Genomic DNA, 17573 nt, shown 5'->3' on the forward strand with positions numbered 1-17573 from the left:
CCGTTAGTACTCAAAGATAGCATGTTTACTAAGTGACATGAGAAGTCTTTTCTTGGCCAACATGACTTTTACAGGACTTATAAGCAGTTCTCTTCTGCTGATGTATTCAGAAATACTCTGATTACAGGGTACTCCTGATAAGGCATAATGCATTTCAGAGGGCCTGGAAAGGCTGAGTTGGGGTAGTATGAGAGTATTGAGACAATTAAGTGCTCACATGGCACGATTAGCCTTAAAGGCAGACGAGCCTCCTTTCCACTTGGGCAGATTTAGAGAAATTTTGTCGATAAAGTTGTGGTGGCTACTACCAAAGGGCTTTAGAAATATAAAACTGGAGGTCCCAGGTTCAGTCCCTAAAACCTGCTTAAACCAGAACCCAATTGAGTGCACATATTACTATGCCCAAGAACCTGGGTTTAAGCCCCCAGCCCTCATCTTTAGTGGAGAAGCTTCACAAGAGAAAAAAGGAAAGGTCTCTGTGTCTCTCTCTTGCTGTGTCTCCCATCTCAATCTCTGTTTTCTATCTAATAAAAAATAAAATAAAAGGAGGGAAAAGAATAACAAGAAATAAGTGACTGTCAGGAGTTGTGTATTCGTAGTGTAAGCACCAAGCTCCAGCAATAACCCTGGTGGCAAAAGAAAAAGAAAAATGAAAAACAAAATAAGCCAGGGTCATGCTAGGAAGTAATTAACTCAGGTTTTTCTGGGTGAAGGATCACACCTTTTATCTTCATTTAATAGGGAGATTGATTTTTCCATCTCTGTCACTGCTTATAGTGCATTCATTGTTATGCACATCTTACGAAAGGGTCGTAACTCATGGTCCTGTTTGGACTTAATAGTGCTCTGATTATTTCTGCAAATACAGAATTTTTATCTACTCATTCATTCATCCCTGTGCCCTAAACAGCATCCCTCACATTCTTTCTTTATTCCCATCTAGTGTGTCGTTGGTGGCTGCAATGCCAGCTTTGCTTCTCAGGGAGGGCTTGCTCGCCATGTACCCACACACTTCAGTCAGCAGAACTCCTCAAAAGTGTCTAGCCAGCCAAAGGCCAAAGAAGAGTCTCCTTCTAAAGCTGGAATGAACAAAAGGAGGAAATTAAAGAACAAGAGACGGCGCTCATTACGTAAGTGTTTTCTCTTATTAACTCATCTTAGATGACTTAGAAAAAAATAAGTCTTGAGCTTTATGTAAATCTAGTTCCTAACCATTCTTCAACTCTGTCATCTTTTTTCCCCCCCTTTTTTTGAAAATTTTTATATTTATTTATTCCCTTTTGTTGCCCTTGTTTTATTGTTGTAATTATTATTATTGTTGTCGTCATTGTTGGATAGGACAGAGAGAAATGCAGAAAGGAGGGGAAGAGAGAGGGATCGAAAGATAGACACCTGCAGACCTGCTTCACTGCCTGTGAAGCGAGTCGACTCCCCTACAGGTGGGGAGCCAGGGCTCGAACTGGGATCCTTACTCTGGTCCTTGCGCTTTGCACCACCGGCGCTTAACCCACTGGGCTACAGCCTGACTCCCTCTGTCATCTTTTTTTAAAAAATATTTTATTTATTACTGAAAAGAGACAGAATTTAGAGGGGAGGGGAGCTAGGGAGAGAGAGACAGACACTGCAGCCCTGCTTCACTACTGTGGAGCCTTCCCCACTGCAAGTGGGCACCAGGGGTGCCACCACCTGTCTCCCACTCCAGGAGCTTTCAGTGTTATATATAGCAGTTTATCTGTGGCAGTTAAGTAAGAGTAAGGATATGCTGTTGTAAAACAAACTCATAGAATTAGATTAGGGGATATTTTGATCCTTTTCTAAATGAAGAAACTTTAAATTATGACTTGGTGTTTATAATAATAATTTATGAAATGGGACTATAATAGAGATAAAAATCAAACAAAAATATATCTGCTTCTCATTGATATGTGGACAGCAAAACTGTAAGAGTTGAGGCTGGAAATGACTTTGAATGCCCAGAACCTAGCACAGTGCCAGCTAGCTCACTGAATACCTCCCAATTGAAGCTTTTCATTGAGAAAGAAGTCCCTGTAAGGTTAAGCTAGAAGGAAAACAGGGTTTATTTTACTAATTCTCTGGGGATTTGATTACTATGTAGAAGAGATTGCAAGCACTAATCCATATTATAAAGCTTGTCTTTCAAACATCGGAGGTGTTTTGTTGCTACAAAATGATAGTAGATGAATGAGTAAGCTGCTGGTGAAAAATAAACATTCCTAAACTTATCAGTCTTTCTTTGTTGTTGAAGGGAACACATACTTTGTACTTGGCTATTGCGTTTAGATCGTGATGCCATTTGTCTTTAGACTGGTGTCTTTTTTTTTTTTTTTTAATGGAGCAATGCTCAGCTCTGGCTAATGGTGGTGCAGGGGATCGAACCTAGGACTTTCTTTGGTGTCTCAGACAGGAGGGTCTTTGCATAACCATTATGCTATCTGCCCCTGTCCCTGGAGACTGGTGTTTATAAAAACAGAACTAACCTTTAAAAAGAAAATAATTATGATTAGTAATAGGTTGGTTACCCTTCTTCTTCTAGCGTTTGCCCTTCTTCCGTAGCCAGTCAACAGTGTCAGGTTGAGCCTGATGTAGTAGATTGCAAGATTACAGTGTATAGTTTTACATCCCTTGTTTATTTTTGACCAGTCACTACTCAGCTATGGTTTATGGTGGTATTGGGGTCTCATCCTGGGACCTCTAGTGCTTGAGGTATGAAAGTCTGCTGTGCTATCAGTGATACTACCTCCCTGGCCTGTTTCCTGGTCATTTTACCTGAGTATTGATTTAAATACTTGGTATCATACACAAGAGAATTCATATCTAAATAATAGCATTCAGCACCGAAGATAGTAATTTCCTTGTACCTCGCCATTATTTAAACTTATTTTTCTGCGTTACTGCATAGAATGCCTGTGCAAAGCTTACTGCTGAAATGTAGTTAAAATTTTTTTAAAAATATTTATTTATTTATTTTTGTTGCCCTTGTTTTACTGTTGCTGTAATTGTTATTGATGTCGTTGTTGGATAAGACAGAGAGAAATGGAGAGAGGAGAGAAAGACAGAGAGGGGGAGAGACAGACACTGTAGTCCTGCTTCACCACCTGTGAAGCGACTCCCCTGGTGGGGAACCAGGGCCTCAAAACGGGATCTTTACTCTGGTCCTTGTGCTTCATGTCATGTGTGCTTAATCCATTGCATTAGCTTAATCTGCCCAACTTCGAAATGTAAATTTTTAATGACGTAGTTGAAAAACAATAGTGGGTTGTCGGAAAAGTCCTGGTGTATTTTTGCCTAGGAAAATACGTTGTGACTTTATCAACAGTCCAATAAAAAGATCTGCACTGTGAAGCAGGTCTGCACGTGTCTATCTCCCCTCTCTGTCTTCCTGTCCTTTCTCCATTTCTCTCTGTCCTATCCAACAGCAATGACAGCAATAAAAACAGTAACAACAACAATGATAAACAACAAGGGCAACAAAAGAGAAAAAAATTGCCTTCAGGAGCAGTGGATTTGTAGTGTAGGCTTTGAGCCCCAGAAATAACCCTGGAGGCAAAAAACAAACAAACCAAATAAAACCCACTATGCTGAAACTTCCTTTAATTTGGTGTAGGGGTTGGGCTCAAACCTGAGTTGTACACATGTCAAAGTAGCATGCTGTCCAAGGGAGCTGTTTCAGCTTTCTTTGGTGTAGTTTAAATATTAAAGTGAAAAACAAAGTTGGAAAAACATTGTATACCCTTCATTTAGAGCCATTGATATGCCACACACATTTTATTTCCTTATATACAGCCCCCCCATTCCAGAACTTTAAAAAAGTGCTGTTTCATGATCCAAGTATTAACATATTGGCTAGAGTGTTATTAAAAACATGTGGTCTTGGGAGTCAGGCAGTAGCTCAGCGGGTTAAGCACACATGGCACAAAGCCCAAGGGCTAGAATCAGGATCCCTGTTCCAGCCTCCAGCTTCCCACCTGCCGGGGAGTCACTTCACAAGTGGTGAAGCAGGTCTGCGGGTGTCTATCTTTCTTTCCCCATCTCTATCATCCCCTCCTCTCTCCATTTCTTTGTCCTATCCAACAATGATGACATCAGTAACTACAACAATAAAATAAGGGCAACAAAAGGGAAAATAAATAAATATAAAAAATTTTTAAAAACCAACCATGTGGTCTTATGTTTGACCACCAGGATCACATGTGCTAAAGTGATGCTCTTACTTCTCTTTTCCCTTCTGTCATATTAATGTCTTAAAATTAAGTGTGTGTTTTATGCTTTTAGGCTTATTCCTGGGACTCTGCTCTTGCATTATTTTCCACTGTTCCAAGTGGAATTCTCTCTCTTTTTTTTTTAAAGAGAGAGAGAGAACACCACCACCACCTTTTTAGCATGGCACTCCTATGTGATGTCCCAGACCCAGGTCCTCATACACAGTAAAGTGTATGCTGTACTATATCTCTCTACTCTCTAAGAAGATATTTTTAAGTTGCAGATACTCTTACATAGCCATAGTGATCTTTTTTTACCTAAAAAGGTTTGTGTGTATGGTGTGTGTGTCCTGGTAGACTATGATTTTAACCTATAGAAAAAATAACACTTTTATCAGTCTACAATTTTTTTTCCTGAAAATACATACACACAGGTAGAAGAGATAGCATAATATTATGCAAAAAGTCTTTCATGCCTGAGGCTCTGATGTCCCAGGTTCAGTCACCAGCACTGCCATAAGCCAGAGCTAAGTAATGTTCTGGTGGAGAGGGAGAGGGAAAGTCTGGCTATAATGCCCTGAACACGCCTGTTCTCTTCTGATCTCAGAAGCTAAGCAGGATCGGGTTTGGTTAGTACTTGGATGGAAGAGAAAGAATGTTACACACTCAATTCTAAACAGTAATACTAATGATACACATTATAAACCAGATAGCAAGGAGGATTATTGAAAAAGTAAAACACAAAGTCATAGCACAATAAGCCTGTTTTGGAGCCTTTTTTTTTTTTTTTTTTTAAATCTTTGTTGGATAGAGACAGTCAGCAATTGAGAGGGAAAGGGGTAATAGAGAGGGAGAGAGACAGAGAGACAACTGCAGCACTGCTTCACCACTTGTGAAGCTTTCCCCCTGCAGGTGGGGACCAGGGGCTTGAACCTGGGGGGTCTTTGCACACTGTAACGTGCGCTCAACCAGGTGCACCACCACCTGGTCCCTGGAGACTCTTCTAGTTTAGTGCTATTGATACCTTTACTCTGATCATGTGAGCATGATATTAATGATCTGTGTGTATCATTGTGAATTTAATTCGTCATGAATTTGTTTCAATTATCAGTGGGAGGTGATTGAATGATGTAGAATAGAATTCTTACTACTTGGCTAGAGCTTGTCCTTTTCTGGAGAAAACATGTGGAGTGTACAGAGAATACACATAACATGCACATGTTTGGAGGGGATTTTTCAGTGTAAGGTAAAAATCACAGCTTTCTTTTATCCCATAAATGGCTTTTAAATTTCCCAATGTTGTGACATTCCTAGTCTTGTACATGCTTAATTGCTTAAGTCTTTCTTCCTATGTTCTGTTTATTCTTTTGTTTTGTTTTTTGGTGAGAAATGGATTGTTTGGCAGACTTGCTTATTTTTCTAAATGTTTTGCTCTTTGTGTTTACTTCTAGCACGGCCACACGACTTCTTCGATGCACAGACGCTGGATGCTATAAGACACCGAGCCATATGCTTTAATCTCTCAGCTCATATAGAAAGTTTAGGGAAGGGACACAGTGTTGTTTTTCATAGTACTGTAAGTATTTGACATTTTTTAAAATGATGTATGAGTAGGTTTGCAAGAAATGGGTATTTTGACTTAGCATCATGGAACCCATAGAAATACATGTTCAGTGGGCCAGGTGGTGGTGTATGTGGTTGAGTACACATGTTATAATGTGTAAGGACCCAGGTTTGAGCTCCTGGTCCCCACCTACAGGGGGGAAAGCTTTGTTGCAAGTGTTTCTTACTTTTTTTCTTTTTAAATTTCTTTATTGGGGGATTAGTGTTTTACAGTTAACAGTAAATACAATAGTTTGTACATGCATAAAATTTCATCCATTTCCAGGACCTGTACTCCCTCCTCCCCATAGTCTTCTACTTTGTATACACCACAGGTGTCTTTCCCTCTCTACCACACTCTCCCCTCTTGATTTCTGGCTCTGTCTATCCATTAAATAAATAAAGATAATAAAAAAGAAATACATTTTAACAAAAATCAGACCCTTTTCCTGTATTCTTACATCGTTGGTTATGAAACAAGTGTTTCTCACAACTACACTAGTTTATGATTAAATTAAATATCATAGCCTTTAAGTAATTTAGGGATATTGAAGTGGCAGTTTGGTTATGAGTCAAATGAAGATGAGCTCAGACCTTAACTAGAAGTTTTGGTGTCTTACTTCCTCATTTATAAAATATGTACACTGGACTCTATCTAGCTCACATCTTTGTTTTTAAGATTTTTTTCTTTTAATTAATTTATTATTGGACAGAGACAGAAATAGAGAGGGAAAAAGACAGCGATTGCCTGCGGCTCTGCTTCACCACTTGTGAAACCTAGCTCACAGCTTGTATACTTCATGTACTTCCCCCACATATGTCTGTCATTTGTTTTAAGCAGGAAATTAGATAATGTTCATCAGAGTAAAGCTTTCTGGAGGGAGCTGATTATTTAATTTTGACTATTGAAATATAAAGTCTTAAATTTACATTTTACTTTCCTATTTCAAAAATGGATGAATTTACATCTAAAAGATCAGTGTAAGTTTTGGTAGCTTTAGTTTTGAATCTATTTTTCTCATTTCCTGAAGGAAAAAAGGGGTTTTCTGGCATTTTCATATTTACTTATTTCAAATTTTAATTATGATTTACAACATTTAAGTGGAAGATTTAGAAAGGAATCATTTCTGAGATTGTGTTTAAGGAAATGTGCATGCAATCACACTTTTTAAAAAATTTTTCTTACTTATAAAAAGGAAACATTGACAAAACCATAGGAAAAGAGTGGTACAACTTCGCACAATTCTCACCACCAGAACTCCATACCCCATCCCCTCCTGATAGCTTTCCTATTCTTTAACCTTCTGGGAGTATGGACCCAAGATCGTTGTGGGATGCAGAAGGTTGAAGGTCTGGCTTCTGTAATTGATTCCCTGCTGAACATGGGCATTGACAGGTCCATCCATACTCCCAGCCTTTCTTTCTCTTTCCCTAGTGGGGAAGGGCTCTGGGGAAGCGGAGCTCCAGGACACATTGGTGGGGTTGTCTGTCCAGGGATACACTTTAAAAAAATTTTTTTAAAAAATTTTATTTATTTTTCCTTTTGTTGCTCTTGTTTTTCTTGTTGTTGTAGTTATTATTGTTGACGTCATTGTTGGATAGGACAGAGAGAAATGCAGAGTGGAGTGGAAGACAGAGGGGGAGAGAAAGATAGACACCTGCAGACTTGCTTCACCACCTGTGAAGTAACTCCCCTGCAGGTAGGGAGCTGGGGGCTTGAACCAGTATCCTTATGCCAGTCCGTGCGCTTAACCCACTGCTACCGCCCAACTCCCTCAATTACACTTTGGGAACATTGGGAATAATTCTCTAAAATGAAAGAATTGGAAGGGAAACTAAAACATTTAAAGACAGACATTAAATTACAGCACAATGGGTCCTGTTAGGACTTAGCAAGATAGCGATGGACTTTATCAGCAGTCATAGTTCAGGTCCTATCAAGTTTGTTGATGTGCATTTATGGATGGTAGGTCAGTGGGGTTTCCCCCCCCTCCAAAAGTTAGAAGATTTGACCACCAAATCTAGAGTGTGACATTAAGGGCCAATTTGTTCTCTTAGAGAGTGAGCAGTTACTGTGTCCCAGATGCAAATGATAGTAAAACTGAGCAGCTTAAAACATAGCAAGCTGGTAAACCATGTCTGCACTCATTTTAAGTCATTAAAGTTACTTATATAACAATTATATAAATTATGATTATGTATATGTTATTTTATAATTATTTATGTAATTAAAATTCCAAAAACTACTAAGGAAGTTGAGGGTATGTCCAACTTCTTTATTTGGATGATAACCGTCATAACTAGAGGGGGCAAATCAGCTATAAAATCCTGATGGGGGAACACACCAGCTGTTTGAAACTATGTGCCTGTGTAGGGATTGAGATTAGGGAATGAGATTAGGAGTTAAAGCCAGAGAGGAAATAGGAATAATTTTCAACCTCTGTCTTGACTAAGAGTATGAGTTCTGTTTTGTGTGTGAAGGGGATTCATTGAAGTCATAAACATGACCCAGCTTTAAAAATAGTTTTTAGGGAGTCAGGCGGTAGCACAGTGGGTTAAGCGTAGGTGGTGCCAAACACATGGACCGGCGTAAGGATCCCGGTTTGAATCCCCAGCTCCCCACCTGTAGGGGAGTCGCTTCACAGGTGGTGAAGCACGTCTGCAGGTGTCTGTCTTTCCCTCTCTTGTCTTCCCCTCCTCTCTCGATTTCTCTCTGTCCTATCCAACAATGACGACATCAATAGCAACAATATAAAACAACAAGGGAACAAAAAGGGAATAAATAAATATTTTAAAAAAATAGTTTTTAGAGGTTGTGGAGTAGTGGTGCACCCAGTTAAGTGCACAAATTACCATGTACAAAGACTTGGGTTCAAGTGCCTCCTCCTCATCTGCAGCGGTGGGGACACTTCATGGTCAGTGAAGCAGGTCTGTAGGTTTCTGTCTTTCTCTCTTCCTCTCTTATCTTTCAGTTCCTCTCTGTCTTATCTAATCAGTCCGTGGGAGGTGAGGACAGGCAAAATGACTGCTTGGAGAAGTGGACTTATTGTATTGGCACTGAGCGCCAGCACAAACTTGGTGGCAATTAAAAAATATATATTGAGCTGCATTAAACTATATCAATGTAGAATATGCACTTCTATGAAATAATAGTCATACTTACCAATGAAATTTATGATTTAACTAGTAAGAGATTGTGCCAGGTGACATGCATCTTTAAAACAAACAAACACAGGGCCAGGTGGTGGCACACCTGATTAAACACACACATTACAGTGCACAAGGACATGGGTTCAAGCCCCTATTCCCCACCTGCAGGGGGAAAGCTTCACAAGTGAAGCAGGGCTGCAGCTGTCTCTCTTGTCTCTCTATCTCACCCTCCCCTCTCAATGTCTCTGTCTCTATCCAATAATAATAAATATTTGAAAAAAAACTGTAGAATGTTCCCATCAGTCACAACTTTTCATTACAACTTCTATGTATTTGATATCTCTCTTTATCCCCATGGCATAAGACTCTACCAATTTCCGTTCTCTCATGTAGGGCTTAATATCCTCACTTGGATTTCTATGTTGAGAACAGATTTTAGGTTAGGATAGGAGAGAAATAGGGATTAGTTGATCAGTCTTTGTCTGAGGTGAGAAAAAACTGGAACTGGAATTGTGATGGACATAAAAGTAGCGTCAACAGGAATTATGGATGTGCCAGGACAATTGCAGTAATTTTGTTGTGAGCACTTGCCAAATGGGTGGAGATGCTATTTAAGTCATTATATATATATGTAGAGGTTTTTTTGTTTGTTTGTTTGTTTTTAAATGTGTGTGTGTTGCTTTGTTGGGGTCCAGGTGATATATTTCATACCGATAGAGATACTGAGAATGGGAGAGACGCCACAGAACTAGAGCTTCCTTAGGTGCTGCAGCACTTCTGACATGGTGCCCCAGCTTTGATCTAGGTCACATGCATGGCAAAGCAGGTGCCTTACCTTGTAAACTGTATTTCTGGTCCTGGAGTTGTCATTTAGAGAGGCCCTGGGGCAGGCAGATTGGGAGAAGAGGAATTTGTGCATATTCAGTTGAGTGTCTGTTGCCATTGTCACAGACACTTTGAAGTAAAAGGATAAATTTTGCTAACAGAAACTAAAAAAAGTTTCACCCTATTAGTGATATTGAAATTGATGTCATAGTAGGCAAGATCACCTAAAATCTGAGTATAAATATCAACAGAATAAAAACTGGGGACTTCCTCTTTATCATTGAGTACTTCATGATTAAAAAACCAGTTAGTGGGCTGGGGAGATAGCATAATGGTTATGCAAAAAGACTTTCATGCCTGAGGCTCCCTCTGTCCCAGGTTCAGTCTCAGCACCATCATGAATCAGAGCTGAGCAGTATTCTAGTCTCTCTCTGTGTAACTTTATCTTTCCCTCTCTAATTAACAAGATATATTTTATATATTTTTTAGAGGCAGTTGGTCTGAAATGAGATGAGAAGAATATATATATTTTTAAAGAATACTTGAATAGTGAGTAAGTTTCTCTAGGTGTAAGGGAATAGTGATTAGGAAATGAAACACCGGGCATGGAGATAGCATAATAGTTATGTAGAAGACTTTGATGCATGAGGCTTTGAGGTCCCAGGTTTGATACCCAGCACCACCATAAGCCAGAGTTGAGTTGTGACACTGTGTGTGTGTGTGTGTCTTTACCTATCCCATTAAAAAAATAAAATTTACCTTCTTAAAAAAGTAAAGCATCATCAGCTTTTGACCAGATCAGTTTCTTGTATGTGGTGAATCCTTCAACTCACCATGAGAAGACATACCTCTTCCCCAATGAAGAAACTAAATAGAATGGTGGTATTCGAAGTATGGAAAGAATTTAATTTTTTTTTTTTTGCCTGCAGGGTTATTGCTGGGGCTCGGTGCCTGCACTACAAAGCCACTTGCTCTTGGTGGCCAATTTTTTCCTTTTGTTGCCCTGTTAATCGCTGTTGTTGTTACTATTATTGTTGTCATTGTTGTTGGATAAGACAGAGAAATTGAGAGAGGAGGGGAAATCAGAGGGGGAGAAAAAGATAGACACCTGCAGACCTGCTTCACTGCCTGTAAAGCGACTCCCCTACAGGTGGGGAGCCTGGAGCTTGAACCGGGATCCCTATGCCGGTCCTTGCGCTTTACGCCACGTGCACTTAACCTGCTGCTCTACCACCCGGCCCCCAAGAATTTAAATTTTACTGAAATAAAAATCCTCTGTGAAGATGAAAGTAAGTTTTCTACCTGTAAAAAGAATTTGACAGTATTTAAGATAGCACCTGTTTTCTGTAAATTAAAACAAATAGAAAACTTAACTGAATAAGAGAATGGCACTTCCGAGTCACATTGAGAGGGCTCAGTTATGATTGAAGCAAAGTCACACAGGTAGCATGGGATCTGAAGAAGCTGTTTCTGGGAGGAACAGATATCTTTGATGGGATGGAGTCTTCATTGGTCACATAGCTGGGGAGGGAAGGAGTTGCCTTAGTAAAGACTATGACAGTAACTGGGAGTGCTTTGGTGGAGGCTGTATATACTAAGCAGAGTTGTTTTGGTTAATAATCAGAATGTTGACTCTTATAACAATTTTAAATTTGTCAGTTACCGATTTAGTTTTCATAAGAAATGACCATGTTGATGATGAAAGAAATGTTGCAGAAATGTGTGTGTATTGTGGTCCGGGAGGTGGCACAGTGGATAAAGCATCGGACTCTCAACATGAGGTCCTGAGTTCAGTCCCCAGCAGCACATGTGCCAGAATGATGTCTGGTGTTCTCTCTCTCTCTCTCTCTCTCCCTCCCTCCCTCCCTCCCTCCCTCTCTCTCTCTCTCTCTCTCTCTCTCTCCAGTCCTTTCTCATGAATAAATTTAAAAAAATGAAAAAAAAAGTGTGTGTGTGTGGTGCAATGCTATCCTGTACGCTTTGCTTAATTTGTCTTCTTTAATTGAAACATTTAAATTTGAGCCTTCTCCAGGAGAGGTCAGCAGAAGCCTACTTACCAGTCTATTGGCTTGGTGTGCGTTATTATTTTTTATATATTTATTTTATTTATTCCCTTTTTGTTGCCCTTGTTGTTTTGTGCGTTATTTTTTAAATATCTCATTACATTATACAAACATTATGGTATAGCATCTTTGGTTCAACTTTGGGCTTTTTAATTAATCTTGTTGCTTCATCAACAATTAGGCTTTTAATTTTTTCAATGTGTTATTTTTCTAAAATGTTTTGAAGATGACATAGAATCATTTGTGTGACTGAAAATGTAACTCAACAAGATACTGAAAATTAGACTTTAACAATAAATTTGCTAATTTTGTCATTGTGGAAGTTTATAAGAGTTACAGTATATGTTTACATGCTCAATTTTAAGTATTGCTTTACTTTTTGTTTATTGGGGAATTAATGTTTTACATGGCAAACGCTAGAAGAAGAATGTTTTACATTGGACTGCTTTACTTTTTTAAAAAGTATGATAAAACACAAGTATATTGCTTTTTTCTTAACATTTCTATACGCTTTAACACCCCCCACACACACACACATACACTGGCAATTTGACTCCATAACATTGGCCCATATTACTGATGAGCTAGTGCTCATCAAAAAAACTCTCTCTCCATCAGTTTTATTTATTTGAAAACCAGAACACTGCCCCTTGGTGGGAGGTATTGAATTTTGGACTTTTGCCTCAGGCATGACATTTTTTTGCACAACCACAAGAGTTATTTATTACATGTGAGAAGAGAGTTTACATTGTGCTCTCTGTCTGCCTCTCTCTCTCTCTCTCTCTCTCTCCCCTCCCCTCCCTCTGTCTCCCTTTCCCTCCCTCCCTCCCTCCCTCCTTCCCCCATGGGATTCATTCAGGAATCACATGCATGCAAGTCTGACACTTGACCAGCTGAACCGCTTCCCTGGCTACCGATTAGTAGTTTTTCTTTACTGTTTATTTTAATAATACTCCAGCCAGTATGGATAATTTTGTTTGGCATTTAGATACAGATATTTAGCTATTAATATTATAAACAATTAAACACCATTTCAGCCCTATAAAATATAGTGACTTTTTAAAAATATTTGGCAATAGACAATTCTATTCGATTCTCCTTGTGCCCCCCTTCTTTGAAAATATATCATCAGATATGAAATTGCTACCAACCAGGAAAGAATTGGGATATTGTGTTGTCTAGTTCAGTACATGAACACTTCAAGTTCTTGATTAATATCTAGAGTTATGTTCACAAATCATTTACAGCACTTTTCTTTCATATTATTACCAGGTAATAGCTAAGAGAAAAGAGGATTCTGGGAAGATAAAACTTTTGCTTCATTGGATGCCTGAGGACATGTAAGTATTTGGGAAAGCTGTTTGGCATTAATGTCCTTATTTTCATTAAAGTCTATGCTAAAAAATTGCTTGTGGGGACCAGATAGCATACTGGGTTAAGTGAGCCCTTACCTCCCCACCTGCAGTGGAGTCACCTCACAAGTGGTGAAGCAGGTCTGCAGGTGTCTATCTTTCTGTCCCCTCCTCTCTTAATTTCTCTCTGTTCAGTAATAATTTTTTTAAAACGGGGTTGAGGAATGGCCTTCAGGAGCTGTGGATTTTTAGTGCTGGCACTGAGTCCCAGCTGTAACCCTGAAGACTAAAAAAAAAAAAACACTTTTTATTTAATTCCAAGAATAAAAGGTTTACAGAGATTGCAGAACAATTAGAAACTTAAAAAGATAATTTTATAAGCTTTATTAACTGCACCCAAGTTAAAAGCTTTTAAAATAAGCCTTTTAGTTGATTTTAATAAATTGTCACGCAGTCTTTAATCATTCCACTATTTTTTTTTTTTGTGATTATAGATTTTGTTTAGTGATCCTTAAGCAGTCTTCAGGCAGTCTTGTGCCTTTGAACTATTACTGTATTTTAAAAGTAAAAATTTCCAGGCACAATAAATTATAGAGAAATGACAGGCCAATATCATATGTATAAATTATAGTCTTCTCTTTTGAGACCTTCTGATCTAAATGCTCCGTAAGTTAGATTTTTCCATGTTTACTTTCTTTTTTCCCCCCTTGTTAGAAAATGTCATGAATAGTTTGTATCATACATAGAGCTGGATAAAATTGAAAGCACTAGTGAATGGAATCTCATTATGTTTTCTTAATCCAAAAAATTGACAATATATTATTGTCATGTTACAAAATATTTTTCTAATTTTCTTTCTAAAAACTGATCTAAGGAAATAATCACAAATGTGATGTCAGTTATGAATTCTTTCATTGATTTGTGAGTTTACAATCCACGTTAGCATCTTTCATATCAACTTGCTTAACTTAAAAAAAATGCCTGTGACTATCAAACCTCATTAGTAAAGAACATAATATTTACAATTCCCCCTACCTCTCCAGGTTTTGTAAAACTTAACCTCATCCTATCCCCTTTCTTTCTATCTTTCTCCTTTTTCATTTTCACTTTTTTTTCCCTTTCCTTTTCCCTTCCCCTTACTCCTCTACCCCCTTTTCCTTTCCTAGAAAAAAAGTGCTTGGGTGAGTGTGAGGGGGGTGTCAAACTTGGAAGTTCGTAGCTCATAAATCTAGTTCTCCAGCTAAACAGTACCTCTAGGGCTGCTAAAATTTCTTTCTTACATAGACATTCCCTTCAAAATGTATGCCAGTTGATAACCCCATTTAGCACAATAATTACTTTTTCTGATTTATCAAGTGGAATTGAATATTGTGGGTTTTTTTTTAAACTTTTTTTTTTTTTACTTTTCACTAGAGCCTGTGTACAAGTTTTCCCCAAACTTATACATGCTTTCCAAAATTATCTAACTCAAAATTACATCCTTTTATCTGAAATACTTTGTTGATTACCTTGTCAGTCATTCATTAAGTTGATTTATGTGTGATAATCACACATAGTTTACTATCTGGATGACAATTGGTCATCAATTCTGGTGAGATTGTGCCTCATTTTGAGGACACAAGGCTTTGTGGTGGCATTCAGTGCCAAGAACAACTCAAAGGTGGATGGGTAGACTGTTATTCCTAAATCCTGTTCCACACCAACTCTGTCCTCAACTCTATAGCCAGATGACTAAATGCCAAAAAGGATTCTCAGAGTAGTAGAGTGAGCTTTGTGACAAATTCTACAGATCCTGATAGAACTGGTTTGGCCTGATCTTTGTCTCTTTAAGTTGCAAGATCTTGTCTTTGACTGTTCCCTCACAAACAAATTTAAAAATAGACAAACCAAATGTTCAAAATCCTAAAGCAGAATATCTAACAACATATTTATGCTTTTGCCTTTAATTTTTTTTTCCCCCACCAACTACAGTACCACTTTACTACAGGATTGTTGTTATAATATATTCCTGTAGTTCCCCAAGACAGCTACATTTCACTTCAGCCACACCATCTTGTTCTACCCGGACAGTGTGGATTGCCAGCCTCTCTTTACTGCTCCTCCTGTCCCTTTTCTGAATCCTCAAGTCTGTTTCAGGAGACCAAGCTCTTTGAGGGTACATCTTGTGTTGTCCTTTGCTTTGTTTGTTAGATCTATCTCATCTGTGAGTCTGATCATCTGTATTTATCCTATCTTTCTAGCTTATTTACTTAAGATCTATTTAGTGAGAAAAAGAAAAAAAAAAAAAAGAAACCGACTAGTATGTACTGCTAGTCCATACGCAGTGGCAGGGATCAAACCTAGGGCCTTAGGTTTGCAAAGCATGTGTTTTTTTATACCTTTTAAAGAACTGTTTTTGTGGAGTCATTACTTTTTTTAAAACCAGAGCACTGCTCAGCTCTGGCTTGTGGGGAATGAACCTGGGACATTGAAGCCGCAGGTATAAGAGTCTCCTTGTATAACCATTATGCTATCTCTACTGCTGGATATTTAAATTTTTGTTTATTTACTTACTATCAGTTAGAGACAAAAATTGAGAAGGGAAGGGAGAGACACCTGCAGCCCTGCTTCACCACTTGTGAAGCTTTATCCCTGCAAGTGGGGACCATGGACTTGAACCCAGGTTCTCATGCACTATAATATGTGCTTTAAACCAGGTGAGTGCCCTCCCTCCAGCCGCATACTTTTTATTTATTTTATTTTTTTTAAACCATAGTACAGATCAGCTCTGGCTTATGGTGGTGTGGGGGATTGAACCTGGGACTTTAGAGCCTCTGGCATGACAACCTCTTTGCATAACCATTATGCTAACTACTCTTTTTTTTTAAACAATACTGTTGAGCTCTGATTGATTTATGGTGGGCTGGGTATTGAGCCTGGGATCTTTGAGGCTATGGATATGAAAGTATATTATATATATATAATTTTTTTGTTGTTGTTGCCCTTGTTTTTTATTGTTGTTGTAGTTATTGTTGTCGTTGTTGTATGATAGGACAGAGAGAAATGGAGATAGGAGGGGGAGAGAAAGATAGACACCTGCAGACCTGCTTCACCACCTGTGAAGCAACTCCCCTGCAGGTGGGGAGCTGGGGGGGGGTCGAACCGGGATCCTTACCTAGTTCATGCCACGTGCGCTTAACTCACTGCGCTGCCACCCAACTCCCTGAAAGTATTTTTACATAAGCATTGTGCTACCTCCCCAGCTCATTACTATTTACTTTTTAATAAAGAAACTTGCCACACTATTTCCATAAAGTCAAATTTGAATTTTTACTCAGTGAGCTTAGAGACAGCTGGCAATGTGTCAGAATACATTTGATGGGACTTTTTACCCCAAAAAAGTGTTGATATAATTTTTAAATTTATGATTAAAATGTACTCCTTTCCAGTTTTCTTTTTTTTTTAATTTTTTTATTTAAGAAAGGATTAATTAACAAAACCATAGGGTAGGAGGGGTACAACTCCACACAATTCCCACCGCCCAATCTCCATATCCCACCCCCTCCCCAGTAGCTTTCCCATTCTCTATCCCTCTGGGAGCATGGACCCAGGGTCATTGAGGGTTGCAGAAGGTAGAAGGTCTGGCTTCTGTAATTGCTTCCCCACTGAACATGGGCGTTGACTGGTCGGTCCATACTCCCAGTCTGCTTCTCTCTTTCCCTAGTAGGGTGGGGCTCTGGGGAAGCTGAGCTCCAGGACACATTGGTGGGGTCTTCAGTCCAGGGAAGCCTGGCCGGCATCCTGGTGGCATCTGGAACCTGGTGACTGAAAAGAGAGTTAACATACAAAGCCAAACAAATTGTTGAGCTATCATGGACCCAAAGCTTGGAATAGTGGAGAGGAAGTATTAGGGAGGTACTCACTGCAAACTCTAGTGTACTTCTGCTTTCTTACTTTGGTGCCATAGTCCAAACTCAGTCAATTTCTGCTTTGCGTTTCTTCTACTTTTTTTTTTTTTTACATGCATAACATTTCCCAGATTCCCATTTAACAATACAACCCCCACTATGTCATTCATCATCTTTCATGGACCTGTATTCTCCCCACCCACCTACCCACCCCAGAGTCTTTTACTTTGGTGTAATACTCCAATTCCATTTCAGGTTCGTCTTGTGTTTTCTTTTCTAATCTTGTTTTTCAACTTCGGCCTGAGAGTGAGATCATCCCGTATTCATCCTTCTGTTTCTGACTTATTTCACTCAACATGATTTTGATTAATTTATGATTAAAATGTACTCCTTTCCAGTTTTCTTATGGGACTTTATGCCTGCTACTTAAATAGATTCCTGAGTTTTTGTGGCTTCTGAAGAACTTGTTAATAT

At 38.8% G+C, this 17573-nt stretch overlaps 1 protein-coding gene across 2 annotated transcripts in view; it reads left to right on the top strand.

Annotated features, from left to right (window-relative positions):
* AEBP2 (AE binding protein 2) overlaps positions 1–17573 on the top strand; it is a 102578-nt gene that overhangs the window by 64428 nt on the left and 20577 nt on the right. For both annotated transcript variants that reach the window (XM_060194471.1, XM_060194470.1), the window contains exons 4-6: positions 944–1130; positions 5672–5796; positions 13133–13200. In XM_060194471.1, the coding sequence (XP_060050454.1) occupies positions 944–1130; positions 5672–5796; positions 13133–13200 (380 nt within the window). The remainder of the gene's footprint in view (positions 1–943; positions 1131–5671; positions 5797–13132; positions 13201–17573) is intronic.

The sequence above is a fragment of the Erinaceus europaeus genome, chromosome 7 (genome assembly GCF_950295315.1).
Source record: "Erinaceus europaeus chromosome 7, mEriEur2.1, whole genome shotgun sequence".
Taxonomy (NCBI): Eukaryota; Metazoa; Chordata; class Mammalia; order Eulipotyphla; family Erinaceidae; genus Erinaceus; species Erinaceus europaeus.